The sequence below is a fragment of the Dasypus novemcinctus genome, chromosome 18 (genome assembly GCF_030445035.2).
Source record: "Dasypus novemcinctus isolate mDasNov1 chromosome 18, mDasNov1.1.hap2, whole genome shotgun sequence".
NCBI classification, from domain to species: domain Eukaryota; kingdom Metazoa; phylum Chordata; class Mammalia; order Cingulata; family Dasypodidae; genus Dasypus; species Dasypus novemcinctus.
Genome location: NC_080690.1, coordinates 16,268,898 through 16,282,304, shown reverse-complemented (window position 1 = coordinate 16,282,304; position 13,407 = coordinate 16,268,898). Strand labels below are relative to the sequence as shown.

The 13,407-nt window shown below is 40.5% G+C and overlaps 1 protein-coding gene across 3 annotated transcripts in view; it reads left to right on the top strand.

Moving 5' to 3' along the window:
• Positions 1-13,407, top strand: part of HYDIN (HYDIN axonemal central pair apparatus protein) — a 516,844-nt gene that overhangs the window by 387,402 nt on the left and 116,035 nt on the right. For all 3 annotated transcript variants that reach the window (XM_071209089.1, XM_058279757.2, XM_071209090.1), the window contains 6 exons: positions 1,153-1,361; positions 1,562-1,744; positions 2,412-2,531; positions 4,187-4,346; positions 4,451-4,623; positions 12,646-12,844. In XM_071209089.1, the coding sequence (XP_071065190.1) occupies positions 1,153-1,361; positions 1,562-1,744; positions 2,412-2,531; positions 4,187-4,346; positions 4,451-4,623; positions 12,646-12,844 (1,044 nt within the window). The remainder of the gene's footprint in view (positions 1-1,152; positions 1,362-1,561; positions 1,745-2,411; positions 2,532-4,186; positions 4,347-4,450; positions 4,624-12,645; positions 12,845-13,407) is intronic.

Genomic DNA, 13,407 nt, shown 5'->3' with positions numbered 1-13,407 from the left:
AAGCCTAATTTTCAGTTTATGCGGAATATAAGTGAAATAATACTGTGAGAAAAGTCGTAAATATTCAACTTGTAGGATATTCCATAAGAAAACAGAGCTGGTTTCTCTAAAAAGTCAGTTTTATGAAGGGAAAAAAAGTTCTCGATCAAAAGATATTAAAGAAACATAACAACTAAGCACAGTAAAGGAACCTTGATTAAATACTTATTTGGGGAAAAAAGTGGTTATGAAAGATGTACCTGGGTGGGGGAGGGGAAATAAATCTTTCAAAAAAAAAAAAGATGTACCTGGGACAAATAGGAAATTTTTAACATGAACTAGAATGACATAATGGAATTATTTGTTAATTTTCTTAGGTGTGATAATAGTACTGTGGTAGCATAGGAGAATGTCTTTCTCTGCAGGCTAAAGTATTTAGGGGTCAAGTGTCATCCTATGTGCAACTTACTTTCAAGTGGTTCAGAAGAAAAAAGTGATAGATAAAACAAACATAAGTAAACATTAACAACTGGCAAAACTACTTATTTTACTGTGCTTTTAAATTCAAAAGTTTTCTGAAATGAAAAGTTGGAAAATGATAAATTAAAAGGCGAAAAGTAATAAGAGAAAAATATTGATCAGAAAGCATTAAAGGACCACTAAAAAATGAGAACTTATTAACAAGTCAGGTTTCTGCTTTGCTCCTTTCCAAAACAGAGGTTTTTAAATTTTGTTTTGTTTTTTAAAAAGGGGCAAGGGGAGTATAAATCCCATCAATGAGAAGAGGAAAGGAGATGGTAGTGGGCAGAATACGTCAACAAAATACTGGCAAGTAGACCACAAGTGGACAAATGTAACTGGCCTAGCAACACCCATAAGGCTTGCAGCCCAGCTGCCAGTGGTGAGCAGCGCTGAGAGCGAAGACTCTAGTTCTGCACACGCACTGCCAGCTTCAAGCTTTCTCAGTTGTTCTGGCCTCCTTCTCAAGGAATGGGGTGCCAAGGAAGGTACTAGACTTGTTCCCAAAACACGAGGCTGGGCCCTACTGGGCCCCGGCCATCCCGAACCTGCAGTCCTTTCTGCACAGCCTGGAGATGTGTTGTCAGTATCACGCCCTCCATTCATGTGTCTGTAAGATGCGTACCTAAGATCTCGCATTCATTTTTAATTAAGGCCCCAGAGGAGCAGACCACCCCATCTAAGGGGAACAAACAGAAACCGAAGGAAAAATCGGAGCAGCTCCGCGACTCTCAGAAGGATAAACGTCGCCCGGCCTACAACAGGAAGGGCCTTTCTGGGGGACCTCCTGGTGCCATCACCCCACTGTCAGACATAGACCAGAACAACTTCACCGGGCAGCTCTCCCAGGAAAAGTTTGTCAGGTGGGCCTTCAAGCCCCCAGGAAGCGAACGCTGAAACCCCAGAACTGAGGGGGTGGCTGTCACAGCACGGGATAGGAGCGGTGCTGTCCTGCCCGTGGGACCCTACAGGCAGCCCAGGCCTGACCCCAGTGGCCACTCTTAGTCTTCTCACGGCCAGAGGCAGACATTCTCACTTTAAAAGCCTGTGTGGTCATTTGCAGGCTGAATCATTTCCGTTGGATTGTGCCAGCCAATGGCGAGGTGACACTGCGTGTGCACTTCTCATCTAATGATCTTGGGAACTTTGACCAAACTTTCACCTTTGAGATCCTTGGGACTCAACGCCAGTACCAGCTTTATTGCCGAGGTGTCTGCACATACCCTTTCATTTGCCAAGACCCAAAGTAAGTATATTTTCTTTTGAAAGGAAAGGTTGACAAATACTTTTTAGTTTCCTCCAAGTCTGCCTCTGGCAAGTCAGTTTGCTTATTTAACTATTAAGCAAATCTAAGCAAGTTTCACCTTGACAGGACTTGTCATCCTAAAATACGAATATATGTGTGCATCTCCACGGACAGGTTTTCTTTCTGAGCTGCTCAGCACCCCTGTGCAGTTTCTGTACTACCTAAATCACCCGGCCAAGTGAGCTGGAGCTGGTTCCCCCTAGAGGAAGGACCTTTGGTAGCTTGTCCACCCAGAGAAGTTTTTGCAATTCTCACAAAGGAGCCACATTTGACTATGGAACTCGGAAGCTAATTAATATCTACCAAATCTAGTTTTCTAGTTTTCCATAGAGAGTCCCCAGACTTTTTCTAGCTGGGAGCACTAGAACAGGGAATCCAACTCAGCTCTGTTATCAGCCCCTTGTAGTGGAAGGCAGCACTGGGAATCTTTTTTGAAGTTCAAGCCATACTATCTTCACTCGGTGAGAGAATGAAGACTCAACAAAGTCCTCAGATTCAGAGTCACCCTGTCTCCAGATGCTTGGACCCTTTGCTGATCTGGGAGAGATGGATTCATGTAAATGTCAGATGGTAACAGCTCCCCTCTCCCCTTCCTCCCTGTGTATAGAGTGGTGTTCCCTCAGCGGAAGACGGACATGAAGATGAATGAGGTTATCTTTAAGAATTACGTTATGAGCATGCAGAGGTTTTACTTTGGACCACTGCTTTGTGGAAAATCAAGAGATAAGTAAGTGTTACAGTTTATCGAAGAAGTTAAACTCCTGGGTTGGGCTGATGAATAGTACAGGTGGAGTTTGTATGTGGACTTAGTATGCTGCCTCAGTTACCCTGAAGCACAATTCAGGAGAGGTGAGTTCTGGTCCCTTCTCAGGGAGACAGTGTCTACATGCCCTTCTATGCCATCTCCAAAAGACTGTGATAGGGAAGTGGGTGTAGCTCAGTAGTTTAGCTCCTGCTTCCCATATATGAGGTCCAGGGTTCAATCCCTGGTACCTCCTCCAAAAAAAAAAAAAAGAACAAAAGTCTATGGTAATGACAATAAAAATAAGAGCAAACACTTATTTCTTATTGTGAATCACCTCAAGCTTGTGAGTCCAGACCTGTCTGTAGTCACTAAGCTGAGCTGCCTTGTATTAACAAATGTGAATGTCTGGGTGTGTGTTAGGGGTGGAGGGTGTATGCCTGGGACACATGTGCTTCCAATACCTGCCCTTTTCATCCTTCTTTCCTGCATACACCATGGAATTTAGAAACATGGACTTAGGAGTCTCACACACCTAAGTCAAATCACGCAGCCATAAGACCCTGGGCAAGTTTGTTTATTCATTCATTTATCTTTTCACTCATCCACTCAATAGTCACTTATTAGGGAAGAGAAAGAAGTTCCACTGTGGCTGAAATGTAGTGAGAAACAGAAAGATCAGCCCACAGTGGTGATGGAGAGGGAGACCAAGGCCAGGCATGTGGGGCAAGGGCTGTCTACTCAGCCTGCAGGTCCAGGCTGGGAAGGTCAGCTTCAGGCAGTGCCCACTAGGATGGAGGCATGTCAGCTCAGGGTGGCCACACAAATAGTAAATGTGTTCCAGACAGTGCTGGACTTAGCCAGGATGTGGGGCCAGACAACACTGGTCTAGGAGGGGTGTGGTTTACAGTGGCCTGGAAACAAGATCTGGGTATTCATTTTCTATCTTTCAAACTTTGCCGAGCCTCAATGTCCTCATCTGCAAAATGGGAAAATAACAGCCCTCACCTCACAGACTTGTAAGAACTAAACTGTGTACTGTGCATACAGCCTTTAGCACAGTGCTGTACCTAGTGATTTCCAGTTAGAGGTGAAGGCCACCACATCTTTGGCAGTTACACAGCAAGTTCTCCATCTCTCTGGCTCTAATTCAGTCTCTGACATTTTCTTTCCTTCCTTCATCCATCACAGCTTTTCAGACTGTTTCTGGGCACCAAAGAGTACTATGGTGTCCTTGATTTCCCAACCTGTGCTATGATCCCTAATGATGTATGCCTTTGTGTGTATTCCTTGTGCCATCTCCTGTGCTACTCTTCCATTCAGTTAACCAAAGCTTTAGTATCTGTCACTGTCCGAAGAGCTTTGGGTACAATATCTCAATTAAATAACAATACTAAAAGGCATGATCATCCCCACCTTAGAGATGAAGAAACCAAGTCTTCTGGGGGTTAAGTCACAGTGTAGAGTTCTAAGGTACAAGTCTGCACTACTGCAAAGCTTGTGTTCTTAAGACACTATACTACACCTCAGTATAATCACACTGTCCTTTTGAAGTGCCCTGTGCTTTGCCATCTGAATTTCTCCATCTGAATTTCTCATCCAGTTCTCACAACCACCTCCCCATTTTTGCTCATGTTCAGGTACAAGTCATCCATTTTCCCAGGTAACATGGAGACACTGACAATCCTGAATAATTCCCCAATGCTTGTGGAGGTGTTCTTCTGTTTTCAGAATGATGTCAAAGCAAACACCTACTTCCTGGAGCCCACGACTATGATTCTGAAACCCAATGAGAAGCAGGTACAGATAAACCTGAATAAGCCCACCAGGGCAAGGTCTTCTTGGGAAATTTGGGGCTTGGGCATCCTCTATGTAAATGTACTTTCTTTTGACTCTTCCATTAGATGCTAAATGTATGGGCCTACCCTACTGCAGTTGGTACCTTTGAAGACAACATCATCTGCTGCATCAAAGAGAACCCAGAACCAGCCATCTTCAAATTAAGCTGTCAAGGGATCCGCCCTGAACTGGAACTGGACCACAGACAATTGCATTTTGACCGGCTCTTGCTGCACAGGTCAGAGCTCAGGATGATTCACCAAAGGCCAGGATGGAATGGAATTTAGAGAACATTTAGTTCTAAGGTTACCAATTCATCCTTGCCTCTGAACTTTCTTGATTTTAGCACTGTAAGTTCTCCATTCTGGAAAATTCCTTCAGTCTCATGGAAACCAGGATGGTTAGTAACCTTATTTAGTGCACATATTGTTAACCTGGGTTAAGTGGATGAACTTCATTGGGGTCAAGAACCCCCAAAAATCAACTACAAAAGTGTGTGCATATATGCTTTTTTCTCAGAAGGGATCACTTTCTCCAGATTCTCAAAAGTTTCCATTACTCTAAAAGGTTAAGATTCTTTGCTCTAGAAATTAGAGTACAAACAGAGAATGTTAGACCAAAACTAGAACTCAAAATATTCATTAATTGGAATTGCATCATTGAATGTTAATTAAATATTTATTTCTAGGGTTTCTAGAAGAGAATATTGCTATATCATGTGTGGTGATTTGGAGCTATATACCCCAGAAAAACATGTTCTTAAACTTAATCCACTCCTATGAGCTTGAGCCCATTATAAGTAGGACCTTTTGATGAGGTTGCTTCTGATAAGGTGTGGCCCAATTTAATCAGGATGGGTCTTAATTCTATTACTAGAGTCCATAAGCAGAATGAAATTCAGCCAAAGAGAGAGAAAACCACGGGAAGCAAGAAGCTGAAGGTCAGTGGAACCCTGAAGAAAAGGGAGCAGCCAGGAGAGACTGCCATGTACATTTCTTGTGACAGAGGAGCCCAGGACCAAGAATCATTGGCAGCCAGCCTGAGAAAGCCTGTCTACAGGAAAAGAGAATCACCTTGATGACAACTTGATTTGGACTTTCTCCTAGCCTCAAAACCATGAGCTAATAAATTCCCATTGTTTCAGCAACTGATTATATGGTATTTGCTTTAGCAGCCAAGGAAACTAAAACAGCATGTATCCTGAATTCTGTGATCATCACCACTAGTCCCTACTGCCTGATAAATGCTGATTAGTGAACTTAGTAAGAGTTAAAATAACCTGAAGTGCTTTTTCTGACCTGCCATGGGGAGTTCCATATTATAGCCAACTATGATTATCAGACAGGTGGTCTGCATTATACCTCAAGTTGTGCCACTAAATCTGTGACTTTGTAACCATCAGTTAATGTCTCCAAGTCTCAGAAAAAATGAACAGAGTCTAAATAAACTTTGTGACAACATCAAAAAGTCTAACATATTTGTAGTTAGAGTCCCAAAAGGAGAAGAGAATGAAGTAGAAAAAAATTTTTTGAGTACTAGATGAAACTTTCCCAAGTTTGGTGAAAAGACATAAACACTGTTACAAAAGCTCAGCAAACCCTACACTGGGTAAATACAAAGAAAACCACAATGGGACACATCATAGTCAAACTCCTAAAAGCCAAAGATAAGAGAAAATCTTGAAAGAAGCCAGAGGAAAACAACACATTAAGTACTGAGGGAAATGAGATGATTCATTACAGCAGATTTCTAATCAGTAATAATGGAAGCTGGAAGACAATGGAAGGACATTTTTAATGTGCTGAAAGAAAAAAATTAGTAACCCAGCATACTATTTCCAACAAAAATATACTTCTAAAATGTAGTTTCAGGTAAACAAAACAGAGAATTCATTGTCAGCACACATGCATTATAAGAAATGCTAAAGAAAGTTCTTCAAGCTGAAAGAAAATGACAGCAGAAAGAAATTCAAAGCTACAATAAGGAATGAAGAGCAATAGAAATGATAAATACATAGGTAAATATAAATACTTGCTTTTTTATTCTCTTGATTTCCTCAAAAGGCAATTGACTGTTTAAAGCAAAAGTATTAATACTGTGTTGTGAAATTTAAAAGGTATGTAGATGAAAAACATAAATATATATAAACAATAGCACATACAATGGGCAATGGGATATAAAAAAGCATTAATACATTGCAAGTATTAATTTTTCTATAAAGTGGTACAATATTAACTCTAAGAAGACTCTGATCAATTAAGGGTATTTGTTGTAATACCTAGAGTAACCACTAGAATAAAAATAATGCAAAGCAGATGTACAAACAAAAAGGATTAGATTGCTAAATCAGACACACACAAATGATATCTCTTACTCAGTACCAAGCTATGCTAACAATATCAGAGATACAATCGAGCAAGAGGTACAGGTGAAGAAAAGAGATACTTGAAATATTACAGAGTATGTTTTCTGACTACAATGGAATTAAATAAAAAATCAATAACAATAAGTGTATTAGTCAGTCAAAGGGGTGCTAATGCAAAATACCAGAAATTGATTGGTTTCTATAACAGGTATTTATTTGGGGTAGGAGCTTACAGTTACCAGGCCATAAAGTATAAGTTACTTCCCTCACCAAAATCTATTTCCACGTGGTGAAGCAAGATGGCTACTAATGTCTGTGAGGGTTCAGGTTTCCTGGGTTCCTCCTTTCCAGGGTCTTGCTTCTCTCTGGGTTCAAGGTTCCTTTCTTTCCAGGGCTTGCTTCTTCCTGGGCTCAGGGTTCCTTCCTTTCTTCCTGGGGCTGGCTTCTCTTTCATCTGTGAGCTTATTTCCCAGGGCTCCAGCTTAAGGCTTCAGCATTAAACTCCAACATCAAAACTCCAACATTAAAAACCCTTTAATTCTTTCCTTTGCCATGTCTTTTTATCTGTGAGTCCCTACCCACCAAGGGATGGGGACTCAATGCCCTAATGACGTGACCCAATCAAAGTCCTAATCATAACTTAATCATGCCCAGGTACAGACAAGATTACAAACATAATCCAATATCTATTTTTGGAATTCATAACTATGTGAAACTGCTACAGTAAGATAGCTAAAAAAGTCCCCCACATATTTGTAAACTTAGAAGCATACTTCTTGGTAATCCTTCAGTCAAAGAAGAAATCAGAAAAAAATTGAATAATGAAAATACAACATTTCAAAATCTATAGGATGCAGCTAAAGAGAAATTTATAGCTTTTATAAAAAGATGAAATGTTTAAACTCATTTAAGTTTCCACCTTAGGAAGCTAAAAAAGATGATTAAATTAATCCCCAAATAATTAGAAAATAATAAGATGAAAGAGAGAAAGAGGGAGGGAAGGAAGAAGAGAAAATGCATAATATGTGATTACATTTATTATATGACTTCCAAAAAGAAGCAAAATTAATCTATGATAATAGAAGTCAGACAGGTTGCCTCAGTGGGTAGGGAGAGGGCAGAAATTAGTAAGGAAAATGCAGGAAGGAAATTTATGAAGGCATGAAATTTAGGGGTGGTGGAAATATTCTGTATCTTAGTTTTGGGTTGTGGTTACACTCGTTTATTCCATTGTTAAAACTCATTGAACTGAACACTTAAGATCTGTACTTTTCTTTTAGCAAATGAGTTGTGAGTTTACAGAACAACCATGCATAAAATATAGGATTCCCATACAACACCCTATTATTGACACTTTGCTTTAGTGTGGTATGTTTGTTACTATTAATGAAAGCACATTTTTATAATTGTACTGTTAACTGTAGCTCATTGTTTAACTTAAGGTTCACTGTGTTGTGCAGTTCCATGAATTTTTTTTCTGTTACCACATGTACAATCTCACCTTTAGCCCTTTCAATCATATTCACATATATATTAGAGTGCTGTTAATTGTGTCCACAATGTCATGCTGCCATCACCACCACCCATTATCCAAACATTTCCATCATTCCAAATAGGAACCCTAAATATTTTAAGCCTTAACTTCCCATTCCCTAAACCCACCCCAACTTCTGGTAAGCTATATATGAGTTTGCTTTATCTGATTGTTTTGAATCAGCGAGATCATACAATATTTGTCCTTTTGTGTCCAGCTTATTTCACTCAACATGATGTTTTCAAAGTTGATCCATGTTGTCATATATATCAGGACTTCATTCCTTTATATGGCTGAATAATACTTCATTTGTGTATATACCACACTTAGTTTATCCATTTATTGGTTGCTATCACTTGGGTTGCTTTCATCTTTTGGCAACTCTGAATAATGCTATTATGAGCACTGGTGTGCAAATATCTCTTAGGGTCCCTGCTTTCAGTTCTTTTGAGTATTTATCTGAGAGTAGGATTGCTGGTCACGTGGTAATTCTATACTTAACTTTTGAGGAACTGCTGTATTCCACAGACCTGCACCATTTTTCATTGCCACCAGAAATGAATGACTATTCCTGTTTCTCTACATCCTCTCCAATAGTTGTAACTTTACATTTTTTAATTGATTTTTTTCTTCCCCTCCCCCTCCTCCTCCCCTGCCATGCTGTTTTGCTGTCTGTGTCTATTCACTGTGTGATCTTCTGTATCTGTTTCCCTTTTTGTCTTCTCGTCTTGTCTTTCTCCTCTAGGATTCACCAGGATTCGATTCTGGGAACCTCTGATGTGGCCACTCAGTTGCGCCACCTCAGGTCCTGGTCTCTACTGTGCTTCACCTTGACTTTCGCCTTCATCTTTCTTTTGTTGCATCATCATCTTGCTGTGTGACTCACTTGCGCGGGCACTGGCTCACCGCGCGGGCACTTGGCTTGCTGCACGGGCGCTTAGCTCGCCACACAGGCACTGGCTCACCATGTGTGCATTCATGTGGGCACTTGGCTTGCATGCAGGCACTTGGCTCACCACATGAGCACTTGGCTTGCCACGTGGGCACCCACATGAGCATTCAGCTCATTGCATGGGCGTTTGGCTTACTACATGGGTGCTTGGTTCACCACGCAGGCACTCGGCTTGCTACACTGGCACTTGTTTGCCACGCAGGCATGCCTTCTCTTCTTTTTCACCAGGAGGCCCCAGGGATTGAAACCTGGTCCTCCCAAATGGTAAGCAGAGGCCTTATCACTTCACCACACCCGCTTCCCATCCATTTTTCAATAGTAGCCATCCTAGTGGGTGTAAAATGGTATCTCATTGTGGTTTTGATTTGCATTTCCCTGTGCATTTTAATTTATGTAAATTATACCTCAGAAAACAATTTAATGACATAACACATACACATGTGCACTAATAGCTAAAATTAAAGAGTGACAAGACCAAATATTGGCAAGGATGTAGAGCAACCAAAATTTTCATATATAGAGAATAAATAAGAGGGGGGTATAAAAAATTATAACACATTGAAAACAGATTTGGCAATTTTTTAGAAAGCTAAAAATACACCCACCCTGTGACCCAGCAGTTAACCTCCTAGATATTTGCTGAAGATATATAAAAACCTACATACACACAAGCAAAAAAAAAAAAAATGTACAAGAATTTTCCATTGCAGCTCTATTTGTAATAGCCAAAAACTGGGAAAAATAGATATTCACCAATGGAAAAGTAGGTAAATAAATTGTAATATATGCATCCAATTGAACACTGCACAGCAATAAAAGGATCAAACTATTGATACACACACTAATATAAGGTGAATCTAATAGACATTATCCTGAGCAAAAGATACAGATACAAAAGAGGTCATTCTCTATGGTTCCACTTAATGAAGAGTTAGAAAAGGAAAAAATAATCTATGATGGGAAAAAAATAAAAGAAAGTGATTGCCATGAGGTGCAGCGATGCCCAGAGATGTACTTACCAAATGCAATGGATGTGTCATGATGATGGGAGAGAGTGTTGCTGTGGGGGGAGTGGGGGGTGGGGGCGGTGGGGTTGAATGGGACTTCATATTTTTTTAATGTAATATTTTTTTAAAAATGAATAAAAAAAAAGTGGTTGCCCATTTTGGTGGTGGGGCTGGGAAATTTGACTAGGGAAGGGCACAAGAGAACTTTCTAGGCAATGGAAATATTCTGTATCTTGTGAGGAAGTAGGTTACACACAAGTGCATGCATTTGTCAAACTTACTGAATTGTGCACTTAACGTGCATTTCTCTCTATGTAAATTTTTAATAAAAAAGAATTATAAACAATTGTCATTCACTCTAGTTAATAGTCTTGCTTTTTGAAATCGTCTGGATTAGAAATTCTGAAACCATTTTCTGTATATTCTAGACTTAAGCAAATAAGTATATTGAGAATAATGAGAGCCAGGTTTCTCCATGTTGGAGAAGGAAGTTACAAATACATAAAGGAGGAAGACTAGAATGTACTTTATGGCATTGAATTGGAATGGGAGATATTAGTATGAAGTCATAATTTTAAATATATAGAGAAATGCACACACACTATTTCTTAGCTCTGTCGGCTGAGAGGACCTGAAAACAATGATACACAGGAGCAATGAGCATCCTAACATCCAGATCTTGGTTTCTAAATATAACGTTCTCTACTTAAGGAAACAAGGCTCCTTGGTGAAAAGGCTTTTTTCCAGGACTGGAGCAGGGAAAGCAGAAGATAAGCCAGAAGCATTATATTGCACTATGAAGTAAAGAAGTGCTTAAAAACTCATGGAGAGGGAAGTGGACTTGGCTCAACAGATAGAGTGTCCGCCTACCACATGGGAGGTCTGCAGTTCAAACCCAGGACCTCCTTGACCCATGTGGAGCTGGGCCATGCACAGTGCTGATGTGCGCAAGGAGTGCCATGCGACACAGGGGTGTCCCCCATGTAGGGGAGCCCCACATGCAAGGAGTGCACCCTGTAAGGAGAGCCTCCAGCATGAAAGAAAGTTCAGCCTGCCCAGAAGTGGCACCGCACACATGGAGAGCTGATGCAGCAAGATGACGCAACAAAAAAGAGACACAGACTCCCGCTGCTGACAAGAATAGAAGCAGACACAGAGAACACACAGCAAATGGGCACAGAGAGCAGACAACTGGGGGGGAGGGAGGGAAGAGGGGATAGAAATAAATAAATAAATCTAAAAAAAAACTCATGGAGACATGGCAAACGGAACACAGGAGCCAACTCAAAAGGTTCCCACTGACTAAGTCTGGGGCAATTTGAGTGTCAAAATAAATAATGACAGTGGTAGATTATAACCTGTTGTATAAAATAAGAATCCATGGCTCATATTGATATAAATAATTAAATAAATAAATAAACCCATGAGGGAGAAGGGAATACTTTTCCTGGCAATTCCAACTAATGAACGTGGAAAGATTGATGGCATTAGCTAATTATCAATGGAAACTAAAACTTAATAGGTGAAAATGTGATAAGGAACAGGATATTTACACATTCTCGAAGTATCTCTCCAGAAATTACTTGTTAATTATGAAGGATAAACCTGGTGAACACCACCTGAATCAAGCCATCAAACTGGGACCAATACTGGGACAAACTGACATCATGGAGCCCTGAAAGGAATGTACTACCAACACTGTGGTACTCCCATCCACTCATGAAGAAACAGCAGGCAAGTCCTAATTATAAAGCATTCTACAAATTAACTGGCCTGTTAACTCTTCGAAATATTAGGGTCAAGAAACACAAAGAAAGGCAGAGGAACTCTGGATTGGAAAATATATATATAGAGAGAGAGAGAGGTAGATATGGATATAGATGTATAGATATAGATAGATATCTATATATATATAAAAGAAGTTGGAATATGGACAATGGGTTAAGTAATAGTATTCCATCAGTGCTACATTTTCCGGCTTTAATAAATGTTCTTTTTCTTCAGAAATATGCTCTGGAATATTTAAAGTCAAAGGAGCATGGTCTCTCCAATTTACTTTCAAATGGTTCAGAAACATTTGAATGAGAAATGCGAGAGTATATGAATGCAAAGCAAAGAGAACAAAAATTAAACAAAGCTCAATCTGAATAAAAGGTATAGAGGATTTCTTACAATTTTCTGAAAGTTTAAAATTTTATCATTTCATTCTTACTAACTTGTACAAGGAAAAAAAATTAAGAATCATATAAATTAGCTCAGTCCCATAAACTAAAAGACCTAAATAAAACAAGCAGAAAATACAGGTTAAGAAATGTTTTAAAACACTCACACACAAGCAAAAGCAGAATTGTGTTTTTTAAAAAAATCAGCCAAGACTGACAAAATTTCTCTTGGCCTTGCAGAAAAGAATCTAAGGTAGTTCTCCTCCGCAACATCACGCCTCTGCCCGTGGCCTGGCGGATCACCAGCCTGGAGCACCTGGGTGATGACTTCACCGTGTCCATGATGCAGGGGACCATCCCCCCCAAGGCTGAGTATGGCCTGCAGGTGCACTTCCAACCCTCCAAACCCATCAACATCAAGAAGACTATTAGGCTAGAGGTGAGGCTTCCCACATCACTCAGTGCTCAAGATGTATACATGTTGGGTTCCCAGGCACACACACCCCCAACATACATGCACACTGAGCCAGGTCTCCCCATTACATGCTCCCATATCCTCCTTCTTTAATACCCCCAAACCCACCATATCTTGTTCTGCACAAAACTGTGAGCTCCATAAAGGGAGGGATCGTGTCTGTAGCATTCACGGCTGACTTCCCAGTGCCAAGAAAAGAATCACTCAATGAATGTAGAATGAATGAATGGTGTTACTACACCTAGGTAAACACAAGAGTCCTGATTTCACACCCCCAAACATTGTCCCTCCCAGACTTCCCTATCTCTGTAAACATCACCACCCTCCACCCAGTTGTTCCCAACAGAATCATCCTTGATCCCCCCCTTTCCTCACTGCCCCCCCTCCAGGCCATGCCTCCAAAAGGTCATATCAATTCTGCCTCCCATATGGACCTCCTACCCTAATGCGTTTACTTTGTCCCACTCTCCACCTGTGTCCTGAAGGATCCTTAAACTGTCATCAGAGTGACTTATTCTCCTTCCTAA